The sequence below is a fragment of the Nerophis ophidion genome, linkage group LG16 (genome assembly GCF_033978795.1).
Source record: "Nerophis ophidion isolate RoL-2023_Sa linkage group LG16, RoL_Noph_v1.0, whole genome shotgun sequence".
NCBI classification, from domain to species: domain Eukaryota; kingdom Metazoa; phylum Chordata; class Actinopteri; order Syngnathiformes; family Syngnathidae; genus Nerophis; species Nerophis ophidion.
This window is the reverse complement of record NC_084626.1, coordinates 8,231,264-8,256,868: the sequence shown is the minus strand read 5'-3', so window position 1 is coordinate 8,256,868 and position 25,605 is coordinate 8,231,264. Positions and strand designations below refer to the sequence as shown.

The 25,605-nt window shown below is 41.1% G+C and overlaps 1 protein-coding gene across 2 annotated transcripts; it reads right to left on the bottom strand.

Moving 5' to 3' along the window:
• Positions 1-8,360: 8,360 nt before the first annotated feature.
• On the bottom strand, positions 8,361-25,349 carry LOC133570040 (uncharacterized). Of its 2 annotated transcripts, XR_009810033.1 has the most exons (3): positions 25,078-25,349; positions 20,594-20,740; positions 8,361-11,961 (listed from the first exon to the last, which is right to left on the bottom strand). XR_009810033.1 is itself a non-coding variant. In XM_061922677.1 (2 exons), the coding sequence occupies exon 2, from the start codon at positions 23,337-23,339 to the stop codon at positions 22,161-22,163; it is 1,179 nt and encodes a 392-aa protein (XP_061778661.1). In that variant the 5' UTR covers positions 23,340-24,101; positions 25,078-25,349; the 3' UTR covers positions 22,042-22,160. The 2 variants fall into 2 exon arrangements, 1 of the variants encoding a protein (XP_061778661.1); XM_061922677.1 differs by lacking the exons at positions 8,361-11,961; positions 20,594-20,740 and adding an exon at positions 22,042-24,101.
• Between the last annotated feature and the right edge of the window lie 256 nt (positions 25,350-25,605).

The window sequence follows — 25,605 nt, the reverse complement described above, 5'->3', positions numbered from 1 at the left end:
CAAGTTAATCATCATAGTATATACATTGAATTTTTTACAATCCGGGGGGTGGGATGAGGAGCTTTGGTTGATAGCAGTACTTCAGTCATCAACAATTGCATCAACAGAGAAATGGACATTGAAACAGTGTAGGTCTTACTTAGTAGGATATGTACAGCGAGCAGAAAACATAGAGAGTTCAGATAGCATAATAACAAGTATATACATTAGAAATAAATTTGATTATTTACATTAGGTTATTTACAATCCGGGGAGATGGGATGTGAATGAGGAGGATTAGTAAAGGGTTGAAGTTAGCTGGAGGTGTTGTGGTGCATGTACAGTAGATGGCAGTATTGTCCTGTTAAAGAGTGTCACATGGTGTTTACGGCAGAGAACTGGCTTACGGTAGAATGGTAGACGTAAATGTGACTGCTGTTGTGTGTTGTTACTGCGCTGGGAGGACTTAATGAAACTGCCTAACAATAAACCCACATAAGAAACCAAGAACTCGCCCTTGATCATTCTACAGTTATAACGTCATTGGGCAGACACACTCTCAGACACATCACTCAGGTCCTCATGGAGCTGAAGGGGGCGTGGCCTCCAGCTCCGCCTGAATTTCGGGAGAGGCGCTGAATTTCGGGAGTCTCCCGGAAAATCCGGGAGGATTGGCAAGTATGGTGTTGACCCTTACCAAAGGTGTTGGTTTAACACAATCTGGTGTGGACCTAATAGAACACCAAAAAAGTGTTGAAAACCGCTCCCTAGGTGTTGATTTAACATTTTTGCTGTGTAACTATACTAAACCTTGAGTATTTTTTAGGACTCTTTCAAATGGTTATGCTGTGTGTACATAATGTTGATTAATCCATGTTGATTAATGACTACATTAATTTTGGCTTTTTATTTTGCAAGTTTGTTTCCGCAAGTTAGCTAACATTACTAAGGTAAGGCTTGATAGTAAGAAGGTATCCACAGTATCAATTAAACTGTTTGACAAAACTGCGCTGGTTGACTTGACAAAGAATATCTTAATTTGTGATAAGAATATATACCAAGTGAGATATCTTAATAAGTAAATTATTCATAACTTGTGAAGATCATCTGTGTGCATGATGTAATAAAATGTTTTGCATACACTGTGTGTTTTAGCCAGGAACAAGCTTCCATGACCTCCTAAAAACCACTGACTGCTCCAGTGATGCAACCTCGTCTTGTGAGCATTGGACATCCCCGCACAACATCAACACAATTATGTCATCGTGGCTGCCAATGACTACGTAGTCATTCCACTCCAGGAAGAGGGCCTCACCAGCAGTCTGGACAAACTGTTCAAGTTGTATTGGATTTGTAACCTTGCCTATCCTGTTCAAATTACATCAGGCTTCGGGTTCATTGAGCACATCTATGGCCTGCAGATCTCTGGTGGGAAGAGATGCAAAAAACTCCTGTGGATGTACTACCAGTCTGTGGTTGCCAGTGTTCTGTTCTACATGGTAGTGTGCTGGGGGGGGGCAGTACATCTAAGAAGGACAGCTCCAGACTTGAGAAACTGATCAGGCGGGCCGGTTCTACAATCTGAATGAAACTGGACACACTGGTGACGGTGGCAGAGAAGAGGACTGTTTACAAACTAGTGAGCATCCTGGACGATGCCAGTCACCCTCTGCATAACGTTATCAGTAGCCAGAGGAGCCTGTTCAGTTCTAGACTGCTTCATCCCAAGTGCAGGACTAATAGACTCAAAAACTCCTTTGTCCCACACGCCATTAGACTGTACAACTCCTCGCTGGGGCAGGGGGCGGGGGGTACTAGGATGACGGGATGCAAAACAATAACAGTGCAATACGTTTTCATAACATGGCCACTACTGCTTACTTTGTCTTGTTATATTCTTATTTTACTGTTATATTTTTATTCCCATTGTTGCTTTTTAGTTTTTATTCTTATTGCAATATTCTCTATTTTGTTTCCATTCAAACCCCATTATTTAATTTTTACTTTTATTTAAATTGATCTCAACTCTGTACACTGCTGCTGGAATTTTAATTTTCCTGAAGGAATCAATAAAGTACTATCCATCTATCTATCTATCTATCCAAAATTGTGGATCTTGCTGCAAAGCTCCAGGTCCTCTAAGTTAGGTGACCAAGTACATCTTCCCAAAGTGCAAAAGACAAATATCTGGAGATGCACGAAGGCTTATTTATCATCTCAGACATGTCCATGCACTCTCCGATGGGCAGGACGACTTCTTAGTGTGCAGTCAAGACCAATGCCAAAGAACTTACCGCAGGGTAAATTAGTATGCAAAACATCTGAAAAGAGTCCATTCCCCTACTAATGTCGTTCCATTTGGAACAGAGGCAGAAAATATTACCAGCTCTCAAAATTCATCAATCCCCACCTTCTCAGGTGCTTCAGAGACTGATATGGTTTTGACAGTTCTACTGATGTTGATTTCCAAGACCTTAAGAACTGTGCAGCAGCTTTTGTTGCCAAAATGTATTCTGCATCAAATACAATACCACTTTCAGTGATGTTTAGAAAAGTATCACTTGCACAAAAGAGTTACTTGAGAAAACACTGGATTGTTTACAAGAAAAGACTGTCTGTGCTCAACACGTTTGCATCTTTGGAGAGACAGTGTATATTGTTCCCTTTTCTGACCGTGATGAGGTGTTCATATTGTTGAGAGTTCTGACTTAAGTATTTTGATGACCACCTTCACACTTATGTGATTGAAAACACAAATTAATTTTAAGTGATTAATATGAAAGATTCATCTGATGCTTTGCCACTTGATGTATTTGAACTGAGAGATTCTGAATTGCACTTACTGACAAGATACAGACTTATTTCCTAAATGTTGTGACTTGTGTAAATAGTAAATGTAATGAACACAAGGAATTATTGAATTAAATGCCAATTAAATTGCAATTAATGTTGTTTTTTATATAGCATAGAATGCTCACACACAAACACGTGTTGCCAATATACACAAATATGTGTTAATTTGAGTAAGTAACACAAACATTTGTTACTAAAACCTACACATTTACTGTGTTAATATAAGTAACAAAGTTAATGTGTTAAAATTAACAAAAATTGAGTTGTCCCCCTCTGGACATAGAGATGTGTAAAAAAACAACACAAATTGTGTTATTTCCAACACATTCGTTTTAATTGAACATGACTGTGATTGGACACTCACTTGTCACTCCCAAGTATCCTTCTCACAAGTTGTGATTTACGAAAGCAGTAAGTGGCACCGGAGCCATACCCGGCCAGCAGAGAAATCAGCGGTACTCACTTTTTTAACCAACAGAGAAGCAGAACACAACCTTGATTAGATGGCAGACATATATTTGCAAGGGCACTTTCAGGAAGGATATTTAAAGAGAGACTAGATCTTGTGAGACAAGGGCAGCCGAGCCCGGAAACGAGTTAAGCTGTCCTGGCAGTGAAATGCCTCTTCCACTCAAATCAACCAACTACGAGCGGTACCAATGGCATATACGGCATCAAATACCTGTTAAAAATGGTCATTTCAAATATATTTTTTCATATTCAACGTTTTTAGAATTTTTTTAGTTTTGACAGTATCACGTCCAAACGTAAACGTGTTATACTTGTATAGCGCTTTTCAACCTTTAAGGTACTCAAAGCGCTTTGACACTATTTCCACATTCACCCATTCACACACATTCACACACTGATGGTGGGAGCTGCCATGCAATGCCCTAACCACGACCCATCAGAAGCAAGGGTGAAGTGTCTTGCTCAAGTATACAACGGACGTGACTTGGTTGGTAGAAGCTGGGGATTTAACCAGGAACCCTCAAATTGCTGGCACGGACACTGTCCCAACTGCGCCAGGCAGTCCCCAATGCGGGTTTATTGATTTTTAAATGCGCAGAAAAAATAGCCCGTTTGGTACACTCGTGTCAAATTGAAGCGATTCTATGCCCAGTAGTGCGCAAGTGTGTTTCTGTATAGCATTTTTCAAGCCGTGGTCATGTGGCGACATTAATTATTGTATTTTGAGGGGTATTTATTTAAGTCGAACTGAGTAGGACATCACTGAAGGCCTAGGTGGGAAACGCATGGCCCACCACTGTTTTTTAAGTTATTCTAAAACAAATGTTCTGACAATTAATGTCATCCAGCCCCTCCACCATGGCCACCCATCCAAAGAATCACAATCAGGTGTCCTAATTACTTGGCCTGGCCAAAGGTGTATAAAATCAAGCACTTATGAAGACTGTTTCTACAAACATTTGTGAAAGAATGGGCCGCTCTTGAGCTCAGTGTTTTCCAGCGTGGAACTGTCATAGGATGCCACCTGTACAACACATCCAGTTGTGAAATGTCTTCACTCCTAAATATTCCAAAGTCAACTGTTGGCTTCATTATAAGAAAATGGAAGAGTTTGGTAACTACAAAAACTCAGCCACAAAGTAGTAGGCCACGTAAACTGACAGAGAGAGGTCAGCGGATGCTGAAGCGCATAGTGCAAAGAGGTTGCCGACTTTCTGCACAGTCCGGTTGCTACAGAGCTCCAAATTTCATGTGACCTTCAGTACGCAGAGAGCTTTATGGAATGGGTTTCCAAGGTCGAGCAGCTGCATGCAAGCCATACATCACCAAGTCCAATGCAGAGTGCCGGATGCAGTGGTGTAAAGTACGTCGCCACTGGACTCTAGAGCAGTGGAGACGCCTTCTCTGGAGTGATGAATCACGCTTTTCCATCTGGCTATCTGATGGACGAGTCTGGATTTGGAGGTTTCCGAGAAAACGGTACATTTCGGACTGCATTGTGCAGAGTGTGAAATTTGGTGGAAGAGTTAGGGTGAGGGGTTGTTTTTCAGGAGTTGGGCTTCGTTCCTTTGTTCCGGTGAAAGGAAATTTGAATGCTCCAGGATACCAAAACATTTTGGACAATTCCATGCCCCCAACCTTGTGTGGAACAGTTTGGAGCAGGTCCCTTCCTCTTCCAACATGACGGTGCACCAATGCACAAAGCAAGGTCCATAAACTGTGTGGATGAACTTGACTGGCCTGCACAGAGTCCTGACCTAAACCCGATAGAACACCTTTGGGATGAATTAGAACAAAGTCTGAGAGCCAGGTCTTCTCAACCAACATCAGTGTGTGACCTCACCATTGCGCTTTTGGGAGAATGGTCCAAAATTCCTATAAACACACTCAACAACATAGCGGACAGCCTTCCCAGAAAAGTTGAAGCTATAATAGCTGCAAAAAGTGTACCCATATCATATTGAACCCTATGGGTTATGATTTGGATGGCACTTCAAGTTCATATGGGAGTCAAGCCAGGTGGCCAAATACTTTTGGCAATATGGTGTAAATATAACAATAGTGATTACAGACATACATGTACATACACACATATATAAACAAATCCATACACAGTCCGGCAGGGCAGCGATCCAGCCCCGGAACCCACTCTCCCAGCCGATCACCTTACTTCCTCCCACAGTCCCTCCCCCTTGTGACAACCCCCAACAAGTCCGCACCCTGACATTGGCACGACACTCGGCGTGAAGGACGGCACAGCAGAGCGCAAGGGCAGGCCCGGGCCGACAGGCAACAAGCCAGCAAACACGACAATAAACGAGAAGGAAGCCGGCAAGTTTGCCAGCCCCGACAACCACCACATGAACGCGCTGCCACAAACCACAACACCCCCCACCCCAGCAGTCATTGTCTCTCTCGTTTCACCTCCGTTGTTGTCATCCCTGTGGGCACATCTCTATAGGGAAATTTTGCCTATCATTCACTATCCTTATGAAAAACATGACAACGCATGGATTTTTTTTTAATGCTTTCTAACTTGTAAATGAAAATAAATGTAATAATATAAATTAATATTAAAGTTTTTTAATGAAAAAAAAACATAAAAACAATTATCCTCACTCCATACCTACTAGAATGATAAAAAAACAAACATAAACCAACTCAAATTTTGGAGAAATAGGACTCAGTCTATATGAAAAGGGCAACATAGTAAAATAATATAAAAATTGAGTACTAAAAGTTATAGATTTTGATTGTTTAAATCAAAGGTTCTCAAACTATTTTCACCAAATTCCACCTCAGACAGAACTTTGCTCGCCAAGTACCACCACAGGGACCAACATTAAAATACAGTAGCGTTGAAAGCCTACATATTCAGTAAATACAAACCCCGTTCCCATATGAGTTGGGAAATTGTGTTAGATGTAAATATAAACAGAATACAATGACTTGCAATTCCTTTTCAACCTATATTCAGTTGAATGCACTACAAAGACAAGATATTTGATGTTCAAACTTATAAACTTTATTTCTTTTGGCAAATAATAATTAACTTAGAATTTCATGGTTACAACACGTGCCAAAGTAGTTGGGAAAGGGCATGTTCACCACTGTGTTACATCACCTTTTCTTTTAACAACACTCAATAAACGTTTGGGAACTGAGGAAACTAATTGTTGAAGCTTTAAAAGTAAACAAATGGGTTGTACTTGTATAGCGCTTTTCTACCTTTAAGGTACTCAAAGCGCTTTTGACACTACTTCCACATTTACCCATTCACACACTGATGGAGGGAGCTGCCATGCAAGGCGTTAACCAGCACCCATCAGGAGCAAGGGTGAAGTGTCTTGCTCAGGACACAACGAACGTGATGAGGTTGGTACTAGGTGGGGATTGAACCAGGGACCCTCAGGTTGCGCACGGCCACTCTCCCATTGCCCCACGCCGTCCCTAAAGTGGAATTATTTCCCATTCTTGTTTTATGTAGAGCTTCAGTCGTTCAACAGCTCCGCTGTCGGATTTTACGCTTCATAATGCGCAACACATTTTCGATGGGAGACAGGTCTGGACTGCAGGCGGGCCAGGAAAGCACCCGCACTCTTTTACTACAAAACCACGCTGTTGTAACTCGTGGCTTGGCATTGTCTTGCTGAAATAAGCATTATAACGTTGCTTGGATGACATCATATGTTGCCCCAAAATCTGTAATGGACCATTCAGCAATAATGGTGTCTTCACAGATATGTAAGTTATCCATGCCTTGGGCACTAATACACCCCCATACCATCACAGATGCTGGCTCTTTAACTCCGCGCTTAAAACAATCCGGATGGTTATTTTCGTCTTTGTTCCGGAGGACGCCACGTCCACAGTTTCAAAATATAATTTGACATGTGGACTCGTCAGACCACAGAACACTTTTCCACTTTGCATCAGTCCATCTTAGATGAGCTCGGGCCCAGCGAAGCCAGCGGCGTTCCTTGGTGTTGTTAATAAATGGGTTTTGCTTTCCACAGCAGAGTTTTAACTTGCACTTACAGATGTAGCAACCAACTGTAGTTACTGACAGTGGTTTTATGAAGTGTTCCTGAGCGCATGTGGTGATATCCTTTACACACTGATGTCTGTTTTTGATGCAGTACCTCCTGAAGGATCAACGGTCCGTAATATCATCGCTTACGTGCAGTAATTTCTCCAGATTCTCTGAACCTTTTCATGATTTTACAGACGTAGATGGTAAAATCCCTAAATTCATTGCAATAGCTCATTGAGAAATGTTGTTCTAAAACGGTTTGACAATTTGCTTACAAATTGGTGACCCTCGCCCCATCCTTGTTTGTGAATTACTTAGCATTTCATGGAAGCTGCTTTTATACCCAACCATGGCACTCATCTGTTCCCAATTAGCCGGCACACCTGTGGGTTGTTCCAAATAAGTGTTTGATGAGAATTTCTCAACTTTATCAGTATGTATTGCCACCTTTCCGAACTTCTTTGTCACATATTGCTGGCATCAAATTCTAAAGTTAATGATTATTTAAAAAATTGTTTTTATCAATTGGAACATTAAATATCTTGTCTTTGTAGCATATTCAACTGAATATGGGTTGAAAATGATTTGCAAATCATTGTATTCCGTTTATATTTACATCTAACACAACTTCCCAACTCATATGGAAAGAGGGTTTGTACAAGGCAGACGTTTTATTGAGCAAGTTTATTTAATATTGTTCTACCACTTTAGCATTACACACAGTTTCAAAAGTAACACTTTGTTTGAATATATCAGGCTTGTCACTGACAGGTTGGTTATGTTTTAGTTTTTCCTCTGTGCTTGTGTTTTATTTACTGTCAGCGCTCTTATTTTTTGGTTCAGTTTCCTGCTTGTCTCCCTGAGTGCTGTGTCACCTCATCTGGGGCCGATTGGCAGCCTAGCCACACCTGGTGTCAATCAGTCGACTGCTATTTATACATGCCTCCCCAACTAGTCAGTGCTGGAGTAATGTTAGCTGTTTCCTGGCTCCTGTTTGCTATTTCCAGTTCGCCTGGTTCCTGATTCCTGCATGTTTTTATTGACAATAAAAGTCATATTTTCCTGCAACAAGCTTGCCATCTCTGCATCTTGGGGTGTGTCACCAACACTTCCTGACAGAATATAGGAAAATAAAACACTTTGCTTTAATCAAGTGATTCTTTGGCGAACTAACCACTTGATGAAGCCCTAGTACCACCTGGTTTAAATGATACTCTGAAATTTAACTGGTGGAAGTCATGGATTAAAAAAGGTGATTCTTTCTAAACGCTTCCTGTTAAATTCTCAGACTTTCACAAGCAGATGTAGCTTACTGGAAGATGAAGTACACACACGTGTCCTCTCATCACATTCCAATATGGAATAACATATTTATTTGACACACAATCAAATAGTTGTATTACGATGGCTGTGTGCAGAAAACTATTTGGTGGGTTGTAGATATTATGGATGCACAAACCAACTTGCTTGGAAAAAGCAACATTTCACTTTCACCCACCTCTTTCTGAATTGAAACAATCGTACAGAGCATTGCCAAAACAAATCTTATTTCTGCTCCAAATAGTTTGTCACACTACCCGTTATTACTCCCATAACTATTGTTACACAAGATTTCATTAATGCACTAACTATTTTATTTGATCATGTCTAACAGTACATTTCAATCCAGGCAAACCAAACAATTACATGTTTACTACATTTGAGGAAGACAACATTAATGTATTTCTTCCATTACTAGCCATAGTGAAATAAAGTCACTTTATATCCACAAACAACATTTACCCATATTTTTGGTTAAGTAAATATGTCCAACTATTGACAAATACCTGCATTAATGTAGCTTAGTTTGGCATTCTTCAATTTTATTTTCTATGTCTGTTTTCTTAGAGTCTTTTTTTTTTTTGATAGGTTAATACCTAAATATATTACCTCAGACTTTAAGGGACATTGCGAATATTTTGATTCACATATTCATGGATAGGAATTGTTGCGTTTGACCAGGCTTGACCCAAATTCTTTTTATGACACAAAAGCTGATTCTCAATGAATCCCAGACAATGAGTATATGATACTTTAATCCAAAGCTATGGATGATACCAATCTAGATATAACAGTCCATCGCATTGCCCAAATTGATCTAACTCTACTACCGAAGTTTCGCTTCTTTTCTTACTCTCACCGGCCCCCACCCTCCGGGCCGAATACACGTCTTATTGTTCTCCTTAGCCGTCTGAGGATGAGATAAGAAGGGAGTATTGCTACTCCTCACATTCCTAAAGCCAAGGCTAACTTGCAATGTACCATGGACCTGATATTATAAAATAAAAAGACTACAAATGGAAAACACTAGCTATTTCAAATATGACTATAGAAAGAAATAACCCTACATATGGCTATATATAGATATCTATCTCCGTCAATCCCCCTTCAGATCTTCTACAAAAGATGTCTAACACAAATACAAAACTTCTAAAGCACACCCCACCTTAAAGTTTTAGCAAGCTCGCACTAAAATAAAATAGTTACATAGGAGACGGATGGAGGGAGTCCACGTCAAAGTTGTCAGGGTCAGTGAGGGAAACTAGCAATTCTCGAAAGTCACCACTTTACTCGACCCCCTTCAGAGACAAAGCAATGGATCGCCTGAGGGAGGTCGGGGCAAATTGTTCCTCAATATCATCACGAGTCATGTTGGTCAGTCTCATTAGATTATAAAAACCATAGTTAATGCATTCTACATTTTTAGTAGCAGTCACAGGGAAAATAGCACCAATGTTAAGAAGGTTCTCGAAACCTGCACAGGATTCACACCACACTTTATGTTGTGAGGGGATCCCTCTAGGTTGCCCTATCGCATCAAAGTAAACACCATCAGGGTTTCTCATCAAATCAAAGGAGCCCGTTACACTCCTCCTAGATAGAACATGACGGTGTTGGCGGGAAGTTAAAGAGGCCGTGGAAACAGGAGTTCCAAGGGGTGTTAATTTGGTACCCACTAGGTTGAGAGGGGTCACTAGTCTAACCTTAGCACAAAGCCCGGATGGCTGACATCGGGATTCTATAGTACAATCTGTGTTCCCCACAATACCAGAACAAGTCAGCCCGTGCCCAAGGGCCTATTTTGGAGCCATCTATCAGTGTGGTGCACTCAGGAAGGGTCACTGTCACCCAATTTGTTGGGGGGAAGAAGAGGGTCCTGTGAATTGAAAACACGTGTAATTCATCTTTTGGGCCACAAAGGGAAGAAGTTGGGTGAAATTGCCAACAGGAGGGTACACACTAGCCAACGAATCGCACCCTGGCGGCGTGGGTTCAGAAAACAAGGAGATAAGACAGTTTGAGCCATTTGTGTCAGTCAACTTAAAAGGGGCGGGGTAAGTGTGGGGAAAAGGACGCCCAGCGGAACAAGCCACATAGTCACCAATATTTTGGTGCCCTCTCGAGGACATTATTTTTGATAATCCCTTTCGATTCTGTACCAGTCTGGTCAACCCCTAACACAACATAAAACGGACTGGTCCAATTGGGCATGACACCCACGTGGGCATTTGTAAGGGCAATGGGGTTCTGGAAACGATCAAAGTTCCTCAATGAAGGTCATCCCTTCCTGAGTAGTTTTGATGTAAGAATAGGGGCCAGTGGGATTCCAATGCCCTGTGTAGTGGGTTACCTGAGTCCACCCAATAGAGTATGTTGTCTGCTTCCGACACCAATAGTCCACGGTTGAGTCGTAACAAAGATAGACGTTACAACCACAGTAATAGCTACTATGTCCCCCGCAATCAATCACACTGCATAGGTCAAAAAAATAAGTCTTGCGGTCCCCCCTGATCCAGTCTATTTCAAGTACGCCATATGTTCTAAGACACTTGTCAGTCACTGTCGTCAGGAAGGAAGGACTGAGGCACAAGGACAGTAGAACAAGCCTAAGTACCAGTCCACCAGTGAATACTGCTGGGTGTAACATCCTGCCTTTCGTCTATTAAAATCTGAGTAATTTAGGTAATTAAACGGGGATAAACATCAAACTTTTCACTTATTGTAGCGACACCAATAGTTATGCTGAAAACAAGTCAGAGAAGTTATATAACATCGAGTACATAGGTTGATCTCAAGTAATGATAGCTTTGGATATATGAAACAGCAGTTGAGCAGGTCTGGTAGACGGCAGCTCAACTTGGGGAGATCTTTCTCTCTGCGTCTTCTTCTGGGCTGTTAGACTATGTGTGTAAGTTACTCAAGCCTCGTTCTTCTATGACCTGGGTGGAGAGGTTAACAGCACATCACCCCCTTTGGTGTCTAACAGTGAGTCTTCTGCCTGCTCCCGTTCTTCAGATTCCTCAGGCTCAAAAGGCGCTGCTAGAGGGTCGAGAGGGGCAGGTAATGTGGCGATGTCGGCAGTGACATCTGCTGGAGATCTGTCAGGTCCTTCAGCAGGAGTGCAAAGGGAGAGGTGGTACCAGGTGTCCCTTTTACCAGCCAGTCGAAGGGCGTGGGACGTCCGTTCCACGACCTTAAAGGGACCGGTCCACCTGGGCTCCGTCCACTTGCGCTTAATGACCTTGACCTTGACCCTCTCGGCGGGCGGAAGGGAATTTGGAGTGGCGGGCTGTCATCCTCAAACTCTGCACAGAGGAACAGGCACACAATTCTGAATTTGCTTAACTTACCATTTTGGTTTTACGCTGATTGCTCCCAGGGGGCGGCTCGACCTGGAAGGGCTGATCTGTGTGCAGTTCATAGGGTGAAAAACCAATTTTGTTCATGGACATTCGAGTGGTCATTAAAGCCAATGGTAAAGCCAACCCACTTCAATTTGGTCTGTGCACAGATTTTAGCCAATTTGTTTTGATCCTTGTTCATTCTCTCGACCTTACCTTGGGACTGAGGATGGTACACCGAACCGAACCTGTACCTGAGTGATCACACCAATGAAATCGCAAACTTTACACATATGTTTTCTCACCTCCTCCATATTCCAAATTATTCTACTAAACCATTGTCGATGTGCAACATCGTTATTTTCAAATTAAATTTAGTTACAACTTTTTACCCACTGAAAAAAAGGTTAAAACTACTCCACTTCCCCCTCACGGCATACCCTGCCTCGCCCTGACAACAGTCATGCCTACATCCAATCATGGAACCTTCTACCTTCCTGTTGTGACAACCAAGTGAGTAAACATTGGGAAACTTAGCCACCCTGCTTACCTAAACAATCTCATTCCTGTCTTCTCCTGATCAAAGCCAACATCGAAGCCTGTCAATAACATCATCAGGATGGGTCTGTTGAATGTCTGATCTCTGAATAACAAATAATTTTTAGTCACTGATTTAATTACCACTTCTAAATTTTACTTCATGTTTTTAACTGAAAAATGTTAAAACTATGGAAATTGTCAGAGTCGAATGATTGTCTAACTCCACCCTCAACACCTCCCCCTTCTGTTTCTGAAAAAGGGACTGTGTTTGTAGTACTATCACTTTCAGAAACATCTAAGAAAAAGTTTAGCTGATAGTCAAGTAAATTATTCAATATGGTGAAAGCGACAAAATATGCTTATATTTATATTGACATAAAATGCTAGAAAAAGACCAAACTTATGGCGATTGGCGAAAGCTTTTGCAATAGTAATTAGACATTCTACCACACCTTGTGGCCACATTAATTTGTTAAGTCAAGCTCATGTTGTAAAAAGTTGAATGATGCGGACAAATTTGTTACAGAATACTTTCTATCAGACTTCTGTCTTGACGACTTTGTGCATGTAATAAGCAACTATGATTATTTGATGTGCTTAAATGTCATGTGTAGTTTTAGCTCAGCTGTTGTGTAGCTGCTAGCTACTCGTAGCCTACAACCGGGGTGTCCAAAGTGCAGCCCATAGCTATGTGTTTAACAGACAACTGAAACAGTTAAAAATGTGGTATTTGTGTGGTTTCACCATTGGACCTAAGTCTTTGGTTTTCGTAGGCGGGACAGAGAGCAAGGGAACAATGTGGGACAGCATTTGTGTCCATCTTATACCATGCTAGTTGTTGCAAAGATATGTCAACATGAGTAGCCACACCCTGAGTTCCAACATATACAGTATATATATATATATATATATATATATATATAAGAACAGTTGCAGCAGGAGTTGGGGTACTCAGCAGGTGTCAGCCATGTTTGGTGCTCCAGGCTGTGGTATGAGCTCATGCTCATGGAGGTGCCTTGATAGTGGTGCCGCAGCTTGGTGGCCGTACCGTCAGGTAACACCAGGAAGGTCCCGTCTGTGCGATATTGAATATCAGGGCACAGTTTGTAAAGCAGGTCATTACCAAGCAGGCACGGTGTATTCAGGTCCACCACGAAGGGCTGCTTCAGTGTGTGTCCAGCAATTTGAACCGGTTTGGTGACAGGTAACATTCTTGTGACCTCAGCGAAGCCTTTAACCTTCAAAAGGGAAGCACACAGTCTCTTTGGTACCTCAGCATTCAGAGATGAGTGGGTGGCACCTGTGTCAATCACGAACTGATAACATTGTCCATTGACACATGTCCAGCATGGGGCCTGTCTGCATTTCCTGCTGGGGCTTCTGCTGTGGGCGCCCTCTGCCACGCCTTGGTGTTTGTCTGGCGGCATGACGGGACCTTTCCTGTTCGGAAATGTTGGGACAGTCTTGAACCCAGTGACCGGGTTGGTCACAGGCAAAACAGTTTCCACCCCGGACTAGCCTCGAAGCACCGCGTTGTCCACCATCCGAGTCCATGTGTCTGGTCTCACATCTGTTGCGGATTCTTTTCTTCACCTGCTGGAACTCAAAAGGAAGGTCACCCACTGGTGAATATACTTTAGCTGATTTTTGACCTTTCGGTTCTTTTGACATGTTTTCTTCAGAATTTGAAAATTAAGGAGTCGTTTCCTTGTTACTCTGTCATCCGCCTTATCATCGTCATCCTGCTTAGCCCAATTATGCATATCACGTTTAAAACCACAAAATTAATTGTCCCATTAAATGTCAATCAATACCCCTATTTCAATGATTATATGCACTATCCTTATGTATATTTAAGTAACTTTTTAAATCAACTAAAGATTATTTATGAATCCTTTGAACTGCACAAGTTTTGGATTATCTTTAAATTAATGAGACTATCCTTTGTGTCTATCAGTTAGTTAGTTGTGTATTCAGACTTCCTGTTGTGTGCTATTGTACAAAATAAGGGCATGTGGTTATTCTCATTCGTCTAAAACTATCAATGTGACACACACACACACACACACACACACACACACACACACACACACACACTATGTGTGTGCGCAAATGCACATTCCAAGAGATAAGGCGGAACACGCTCAAAGAGGCCCTTGTTTCTAAGACAACTCTTATCTCAAAAGGCTCACCCATATCATTGTATAATTTCAAACCTTAGTAACTGCAAACAACATTTATCATTCACTCTGACCTTCATAAGATGGTCCTGTGTAAGTGAAGTCACTGGGCCTTCCTGCTTCGGTTGCTGCCCCCGCGACCCGACCTCCGAAAAGCGGAGGAAGATAACTAAATAGATGGATCATTCACTCATACGATTTCTGAACTAGGTATTATAAGAACAACTCTAAAACACAAATGTATTTCAGTTTTAGGAGTTAACCACCAACCAAAAAAACAAACAAACAAATGCAGCGAACCCCAACAGCATAGGCTGACACACGAACACCATTTACAAATACCTTCGTTTGTCACATTCTCTTCCTTATACTTCACAACGTGTTTCTATTTCTATTCTGCTCTCCAAATAACCATTTACATAAGGTTATAACCATCCATTCTCTTCACCTTCCCTACAAACCTCTCCTGCTCTCTTTTTCTCTACATTTCACTTTTCCATAAAACCTCATGTCACTTTTCTTAATTCACCAAACTTTTGAGTTCACTATTTCATGAGTGTTGTAAACTCCCTCTTAACCCGTTCAAGAAACGTTGCCTTTTTATTTTTATTTTTTAAACTTTACTTGTAAATTTTATTGTCGACATGGTACATTCAATTGATCATTAAACTAACGATTGATCACATTTTCCCAGCCGCCATCACGTTCCTATTTGTCACACTCCTTGGCTATTGTGTCTTTTTTCCTTAATTTTAGCGCACACTGTATGGTGTATGGTGCGGATGGTTTTCTGCTGACCTCAACTGCGGATGTTGTGGATAGGTGGAAGGAATACTTCGAAGACCTCCTCAATCCCACCAACACGTCTTCCTATGAGGAAGCAGTGCCTGGGGAATCTGTGGTGGACTCTCCTATTTCTGGGGCTGAGGTCACTGAGGTAGTTAAAAAGCTCCTCGGTGGCAAGGCCCCAGGGGTGGACGAGATCCGCCCGGAGTTCCTTAAGGCTCTGGATGCTGTGGGGCTGTCTTGGTTGACAAGACTTTGCAGCATCGCGTGGACATCGGGGGCGGTACCTCTGGATTGGCAGACCGGGGTGGTGGTTCCTCTCTTTAAGAAGGGGGACCGGAGGGTGTGTTCCAACTATCGTGGGATCACACTCCTCAGCCTTCCCGGTAAGGTTTATTCAGGTGTACTGGAGAGGAGGCTACGTCGGATAGTCGAACCTCGGATTCAGGAGGAACAGTGTGGTTTTCGTCCTGGTCGTGGAACTGTGGACTAGCTCTATACTCTCGGCAGGGTTCTTGAGGGTGCATGGGAGTTTGCCCAACCAGTCTACATGTGCTTTGTGGACTTGGAGAAGGCATTCGACCGTGTCCCTCGGGAAGTCCTGTGGGGAGTGCTCAGAGAGTATGGTGTATCGGACTGTCTTATTGTGGCGGTCCGTTCCCTGTACGATCAGTGCCAGAGCTTGGTCCGCATTGCCGGCAGTAAGTCGAACACATTTCCAGTGAGGGTTGGACTCCGCCAAGGCTGTCCTTTGTCACCGATTCTGTTCATAACTTTTATGGACAGAATTTCTAGGCGCAGTCAAGGCGTTGAGGGGTTCCGGTTTGGTAACCGCAGGATTAGGTCTCTGCTTTTTGCAGATGATGTGGTCCTGATGGCTTCATCTGACCGGGATCTTCAGCTCTCGCTGGATCGGTTCGCAGCCGAGTGTGAAGCGACCGGAATGAGAATCAGCACCTCCAAGTCCGAGTCCATGGTTCTCGCCCGGAAAAGGGCGGAATGCCATCTCCGGGTTGGGGAGGAGACCCTGCCCCAAGTGGAGGAGTTCAAGTACCTAGGAGTCTTGTTCACGAGTGAGGGAAGAGTGGATCGTGAGATCGACAGGCGGATCGGTGCGGCGTCTTCAGTAATGCGGACGTTGTACCGATCCGTTGTGGTGAAGAAGGAGCTGAGCCGGAAGGCAAAGCTCTCAATTTACCGGTCGATCTACGTTCCCATCCTCACCTATGGTCATGAGCTTTGGGTCATGACCGAAAGGATAAGATCACGGGTACAAGCGGCCGAAATGAGTTTCCTCCGCCGTGTGGCGGGGCTCTCCCGTAGAGATAGGGTGAGAAGCTCTGCCATCCGGGAGGGACTCAAAGTAAAGCCGCTGCTCCTTCACATCGAGAGGAGCCAGATGAGGTGGTTCGGGCATCTGGTCAGGATGCCACCCGAACGCCTCCCTAGGGAGGTGTTTAGGGCACGTCCAACCGGTAGGAGGCCACGGGGAAGACCCAGGACACGTTGGGAAGACTATGTCTCCCGGCTGGCCTGGGAACGCCTCGGGATCCCCCGGGAAGAGATAGACGAAGTGGCTGGGGAGAGGGAAGTCTGGGTTTCCCTGCTTAGGCTGTTGCCCCCGCGACCCGGCCTCGGATAAGCGGAAGATGATGGATGGATGGATTAGCGCACACTTCCATGTCGCCCGGATCTCGTGACCATTTCCTTAATTTTAGCGCACACTTCTGTGTCGCCCGGATCTCGCAACCATTTCCTTAATTTTAGCGCACACTTCTGTCGCCCGGATCTCGCAACCGTTACTCTTTTAGGGGAGACCAATTCTCCAGGGTGAGTCACACCCGACTATTTTCTTACTCGTCAGTGAAGCAGCCCGTCACGGTAATCAAGTGGCCTTGAGTTGACCACTTATTTACAACTGTTATGTAATGGCGGACAAGGCAAAAATGCAACCAATCTATCAAAATCACTACTCCGTGTCTGGGGTATAAACCGGTTTTTAACTTACAGACTTAAGGACAGACTCGTAATGCAGATTTTTAGAAAGAGGCTCTGCTTATCTTTTTTGTGTTGGCCAAGTGAGTCTGTCCGAGAGTTTGTAAGAAATGTCCAATCCTCAGCGTGTCATCCCGGACGAGCCCCCAAATTGTTGGGTTTGACCAGGCGTTCCTCTGTTGGGAATCTAAACTGCCGGTCTGTTCCCAAGTTCTTTTTATGACACAAAAGCTGATTCTCAATGAATCCCAGACAACGAGTATGATATATGATACTTTAATCCAAAGCTTTGGATGAGACCAATCTAGATACAACAGTCCATCGCATTGCCCAAATTCATCTAACTCTACTACCGAAGTTTCTCCTCTTTTCTCACTCTCACCGGCCCCCACCCTCCAGGCCGAATACACGTCTTATTGTTCTTCTTAGCTGTCTGAGGATGAGATAAGAAGGGAGTATTGCTACTCCTCACATTCCTAAAGCCAAGGCTAAATGGCAGTGTACCATGGACCTGAGATTATAAAATAGAAAGACTAAAAATGGAAAACACTAGCTATTTCAAATATGACTATAGAAAGAAATAACTCTACATATGGATATATATAGATATCTATCTCCGTCAGAAACAATAAACATTTTTAAAGGCCTAGGCAAAGTCCTGATACGTTAGATCCTATGTGTCAAAGTCAAGGCCCAGTGACCCCATTAAGTCATAAAAGTGGGTGTCCCACAGTAAAATTTTGGGGTCCCCCTTTCTTGTAACCGTTTTGAAAACAAATTACCTAAAAAAAGAAAACAAATGTTATATCTCACATTCCATTATGTGTTTTAGAAAAAGGTTGTCATAAACTTTACTTAATTCATGAAAAAATGTATACAAAAGAAAAATGTTAATGCATATGTAAATGTATTCAGTTATAAACATTCATTAACTTTTTTATTTCCTTCGTGGATCTAAACTTTACCGCTGTCCGTATTTTTTTCTATATTTTCATTGTAATATTTTCAGAATGTGGTTGTTCTATTTTTTGACCAAGAAAACAATCTGAACTTGTCTTTAGTCTTAATTTTTAATGTCATGATTTTAATAGTCCGGCCCTCATGTGCACATACTTTCCTCCATGCGGGCCCTGAGCTAAAATTTGTTTGACACCTGCATTAGATCATTCTTTAATCTTTTAAATAATAGTTGGAATGTTGTCTTCATTTTTACGAAAAATAATTGTTTAATCTGCTAAATCAGTGGACCCCAACCACTTGATTAGTACCAGGCTGCAGAATTTTTTGTTATTAATTTATTTTTATTTTTTATTTAACATTTTTTTTAATTTGTTATTAAATCAACATAAAAACACAAGATACACTTCCAATTAGTGCACCAACTCAAAAAACCTCCCTTTTTCATAACAAAAAAAAAAGAAAAAAGAACCCCCCCCAAATGATTACTATTTCCAGTGATAACAGGCATCATTGGGGAATGCTCACCTTGATGAGGAAACTTACTAGAAAGACACAACTACTAATATTATCACAAAGTCCTCTATTTATCTTCCGAAACCTAATACAAATTAAATCCAGTGTTTTCCAGCACTACAAAAAGAAAGTAATGTTCCAGTGAGTCAACATTTTATAAAAGTCCAAAGAGCATTAGACCATTAAGTGTAATTAAATCCCTGAATTCAATAATGTCCATGACAGTCTTATGTTCTGAATGGAGCGTCCATGGAAGAATCCAGATTGTTTAAAACAAACAAACTGTGATCATTAATATTGTACCGTGTACCTGTGACACTGGCTAACATGTAAAAAAAAATCTTTAGACATGGCACAAAGGTCAATGACTTCTACAGAAATAGCTACACACATATCAACAGAAACTGAAACTGATATTGACATCAGACCTTGGTGTTTAGAATTTCAAAGACATTTTAGCCAGACACACGGGTAATGTTTATCCCTACTTTTATTTTCAAAATAAAAACTTCCGGTGTCAAACTTCAAAAAAACATCCATTTTGGTCTGTTTTTCCGTTTTTGTTTACTGTTTACTCGCTAGATCTGATCAGGTCTGGTGAGAGTCAGGTTAGGTCCCGTGTACCTTCCTTTCATTATATTTCAGATTCTTAAAAGCAAATCAAAAACAAATTTCGGACCATTTTTTCTATTTTCATTTCTGAAACAAAAGTTGGACAACTATTTAATTACACTTTTTTTAAACGACAGTACGACGGCTGCTGAACAAAGATGTTACCCATCCATCCATCCATTTTCTACCGCTTATTCCCTTTCGGGGTCGCGGGGGGCGCTGGCGCCTATCTCAGCTACAATCGGGCGGAAGGCAGGGTACACCCTGGACAAGTCGCCACCTCATCGCAGGGCCAACACAGATAGACATGTTACAGTTATTCCAAAAACATTCTAAACGCAAAGGAAAAGCTAAAATACTGGTTTCGGTTCAATTTGTCATCACAACGATAACCAAGCACTTTAGCATTTTGGATGAACATTTTATTCAATTCTGTATTCATCTGGAAAAAAATAAAATCAATAAAAAGAAAACGGCACACAATCCAATTTCATGGCAATATTAGATTGAAAATCAACCATTTTTGTTCGTTTTAAAATCTGCCATATATATATATATATATATATATATATATATATATATATGTGTGTGTGTGTGTGTGTGTGTGTGTGTGTGTGTGTGTGCGTGTGTGTGTGTGTGTGTGTGTGTTAGTGTGTAACAAACAGTTCAGGGTGTCCCAAGTTACCAGAGTGTGAGGCAGGGGTCGGGAACCTTTTTAGCTGAGAGAACCATACAAGCCAAATATTTTAAAACGTAATTCCGTGAGAGCCATATGATATTTTTTTTAAGACTGAATACAACTAATCCGTGCATTTTTAAGTAAGACCAACATTTTTAGAGTATAATAAGTCTCTTGTTCTTTTTAATAACATTGTTATTCTGAAGCTAACCAACAATAAATAAAATACTTCTTACCATTAATGCGACTTCTTGAACAGGTGCGGTAGAAACCGGATGGATGGATCAAAATGCATGAGAATGTTCGATCAGCGGAATTATTCATTACTTACCGTGTTAACCAATGTCAGGTAAGATTTATCTGAGAGCCAGGTGCAGTCATCAAAAGAGCCACATCTGGATCTAGAGCCATAGGTTCCCTACCCCTGGTGTGAGGTAAGGATGGGGAGTTTTGTTCCTCCAGAGTTGACGTAAAAGGTCTATGAGTGTGGTTGTGAAAGAAGGTGTGGAAAGGTTAACATTGAAGAAGTGGTGGCGACTGGGCATGCTCTAATGTCTCCCGTTTATTATTTTATTAAATAAGTACACCGTATAGGCGAACCCAGGACACTCGACTACACACACATATACATACATACATATATAGGCGCCAGCGCCCCCCGCAACCCCAAAAGGGAATAAGCGGTAGAAAATGGATGGATGGATATATATATATATATATCTTTGGGTGTCCCACGATTCGATTCAATATCGATTCTTGGGGTCACGATTTGATAATATATCGATTTTTTCGATTCGATTCGATTCTCGATTCAAAAACGATATTTTTCCAATTCAAAACGATTCTGTATTCATTCAATACATAGGATTTCAGCAGGATCTACCCCAGTCTGCTGACATGCTAGCAGAGTAGTAGATTTAAAAAAAAAAAAGCTTTTATAATTGTAAAGGACAATGTTTTATCAACTGATTGCAATAATGTAAATTTGTTTTAACTATTAAACGAAACAAAAATATGACTTATTTTATCTTTGTGAAAACATTGGATACAGTGTGTTGTCAAGCTTATGAGATGCGATGCAGGTGTAAGCCACTGTGACACTATTGTTCTTTTTTAATATTTTTATAAATGTCTAATGGTAATGTCAGTGAGGGATTTTTAATCACTGCTATGCTGAAATTATAATTAATATTGATACTGTTGTTGATAATATTCATTTTTGTTTCATTACTTTTGGTTTGTTCTGTGTCGTGTTTGTGTCTCCTCTCGTTTATTGCAGTTCTGAGTGATGCTGGGTCAGGTTTGGTTTTGGAATTGGATTGCAATGTTATGGTGCTGCTGTGTATTGTTTTGTTGGATTAATAAAACAAAAAAAATGTATCCATATTTAAAAAAAAAAAAAAAGAGAATCGATTCTGAATCGCACAACGCGAGAATCGCGATTCGAATTCGAATCGATTTTTCCCACACCCCTGATATATATATATATATATATATATATATATATATATATATATATATATATACACACACACACACACACATACATATATATATATAAATATATATACACATATATATATATATATATATATATATATATATATATATATATATATATATATATATATACATATATATATATATGTATGTACGTATTTATATATATATATATATATATGTCTTGATTGGATTATCCAGAGAATAGTGCTCGAAACCGTGGTAGAGCGCAATATGTAGGTGTGGGAAAAAAATCACAAGACTACTTCATCTCTACAGAACTCTTTCATGAGGGGTTCCCTCAATCATCAGGAGATTTTAATGGAAGCATTCACATACAATGGTTTATATAGGGCACAGAGTGGGTGGGTACAAGCAGGCGTGGTGTGGTGATTGGCTCATGTGTTACCTAGGAGGTGTTTCCGTCTGTGGCGGCATGTTGAAATGATTTCACTGCGCTTGTTGAGGGATGATAGATCTGGATGATATATAATAAACAGTTTCTCTTTTAAGCATAGGTTGCATCTTTTATTACCACTGTTGTAAGGTGTGCTGCATGCAAGAATTTGCCATGTTATTGAATATTCAACATTATTGTCTTTGAGGTTCCAAATGTGTTTGCTGAGTTCTGTAGAATTCCGCAAAGTCTGGTTTCTAAAGGAGGCGTTGTGATTATTCCATCTTGTTTTGAACGCTCCTTTGGTTAATCCTACGTATGTGTCGGATGTGTTAATGTCCTTGCGTATTACCTTTGCTTGGTAAACGACTGATGTCTGTAAGCACCTTCCGTTGAGAGGGCAATCAGGTTTCTTGCGACAGTTACATTCATTATTGGTTTCAGAGTCGTTTAGTCTGGGAGTATGCAGTCCTTTTGCAATTGCTTTGTTGTGGTTTGAAATGATTTGTTGCATGTTATTCATACAGCTGTAGCTCAATTTAATGTTGTTCTTGTTGAATATTTTTCTTAGGGTGTTGCCTTTGGGGAAGTGTTTGTCGATCAGGGTGAGGAACTTGCGGCCGATGTTGGTTGAGACGTCTTTGCTGAATGGCGGATTGTACCAGATGATGTTGTTTCGTTTTCTGCTCTTTTTTGGTTGGTTTCCTGGAGTGGGTTCATAGTTGAGGGTGAAGTTGTATCCGCTTTCATCAAGTGCTTTCTGGTACGGGGGGATTGCTTGGTCGAATTCAGCTTTGCTAGATGACAGCATCGATAGCCTTTTATTAATTCCGGTAGGTATTCTTTTCGTGGTGGTGGGTGGGTGGTTGCTGTCATGGTGCACGTATTGGAGTGTTGTGTTGGGTTTTGTGAATGGTTGGTAGCTGTTATTTCTCAGGTTGAAAGTGACGTCGAGGAAGTTGACGGTTTGCTTGTTGGCTTCAACCGTGATCCGTAGGCCGTTTTCTTTGAAGATTTGGCATATGCGCTTCTTGGTGTTCTCGCTGCTCCTTGGCGAGGCGCGGCACACTGCCAGTCCGTCATCACGGTAAATACCAAGGTTCAGGTTGAGGCTAGCAAGCTGGGATAGGAGGAAACTCCCAACGAGTTCGCACGTTTCTGCTCCGTCAAAACTCCCCATAGTAACGTCAAATGTTGAATTGTTCTTTTTTTGCCATGGTGTACTGTTGTGGATGAGTATGGAGTTCTTTGCGTGGATGATGATGTTTCGTTCGTTGCCTGTGATTGAGTCGTAGTCCGAGGCGAAGTTTAGTGCTTGGGTCAGTAGGTCTTGCGTGATGGAAGGGTAAAATTATTCGATGTCGAAGGAGATAAAGTTGTGTTGTTGTTTGTCTTGGATGTTGTTAAACCATTTGATTACTGCTGCTGTATTTCTCCATTGGTTGAGTGGTGTTTTGTCCTTGATTTTTGCGTTGATTCTGTCCAGGATTATTTTGCTGATTTTTCCTATTTCGGATTTAGTTGGGTTTATTAGTCGGCATGTTGGGTTATTTGCGAAGTTGGGTTTGTGGTCCTTCAATGTGATGAAGGCTTCTTTGTTGGCTGTGGCGTCCACCCTGTCCTCAATGTCCAGTTCGGTTGCGATCCGCTTGTTTTCCAGGTGGATGTTCTGTAAAGTGTTGGGTTGCGCTTTTTTGTATGATTTGGTGATGCTTTTGTCCAGTAAAGAGTTATGTTCTGGTATGTCCATTCTCCCTGACCAGAGCCTTCGGCACTTTGGGCATCAAGGGAGAGAGAAGGAGGAGAGCCATCCGCAGTACCACCGATGCGGCAGAGAAGGCCTCAAGATGGCTGTGGCTCAAAAGAGGAGACCTATGGAGTCATGGTAGCTAGCTAGCCATCTGGACACAAGCTAGGGTCTGATCAGCCCCGGCCGGGTCACCTGGGGGAGGGCGTATGATGTTGAAAGACCCGAAACACCCGATGATTCCAGGCACACCACTGAAGATGTGTCCAGAGGCATCAGTAGATGTATGTACACAGTATATTATATACATATACATACATATGTATATATATATATATATATGCCCGCGACACCAAAGGGAATAAGCGGTAGGAAATGGATGGATGGATATATGTATGTATGTATATATATATATATATATATATATATATATATATATATATATATGTAGGTGTGGGAAAAATCACAAGACTACTTCATCTCTGAGATGAAGTAGTCTTGTGATTTTTCCCACACCTACATATTGCGCTCTACCACGGTATCGAGCACTATTCTCTGGATAATCCAATCAAGACATATATATATATATATATATAAATACGTACATACATATATATATATATGTATATATATATATATATGTGTATATATATGTGTATATATATACACATATATACATATATATATATGTGTGTGTATATATACACACATATATATATATGTATATACACATACATATATATATACGTGCATATATATATATATATATACACATATATATATAGATATATATATATGTATATATATATATATATATATATATATATATATATATATATATATATATATATATATATATATATATACACACACATATATATAATTTCTTTAATTACGTTTCAGAATTGGAAATCGAATGAATAAAAGGTACACGGACCGCTGTGGATCTTAAATTTTCTTTTCAAAACAAACACAAAAAAGCTTTGTTTTTCATCATTCTATTTGGTATTTTTAAACAAAATAAAACAATGTCTTTTTTTAATGAAAACATTTAATTAAAATACAAAAACATACACAGACCGTTTCGTGTTTATTTTGGGATGATCGATCCATCCATCAATCCATTTCCTACCGCTTGTCCCTTTCGGAGTTGTGGTCATTGGAGCCTTACCCACTGCATTCGGGCGGTAGGCGGGGTATGTCGAAATAGCTTGTCTTCAAGTTCCAAATTTATACCGTCAAAGTCGCTTTCACATCACTCCCCTGGCTTCCGTCTGCTCCAACGTCTCACCTTCTTCTTTGTACACGCTTTTAAAGGCAGTAGTTCATCCTCAGTTTATCCTTATTTGTCCAAAAATAGTCGTCCTCATTGCCTGTTAACAAGTCTGCCATGATTAAAACGCAAGAGCGTGTTTGATTCGGAACACACGTTGTCAGAAGTCAGACGTGTGCTGCTATGGAAACAGAAATCACTCCGCGGAAGAAATCAGTCCCGGAAATGATTAAAATGATCAAACTATGGTAAATATTGTACGTGTGACATTTTGTTATGAACGTGTCTGTTTCTACATTATATATACAATCGACTTGCAGTGTGTATGCAAAAAGTTGCTGGGGGTTCTAAAGTTGTCTTAAGAGGGCTTAGAAGGCTACTTCGGCGACTCCCATGAGCCACATCTTTGAATCGTTTTTTATCATC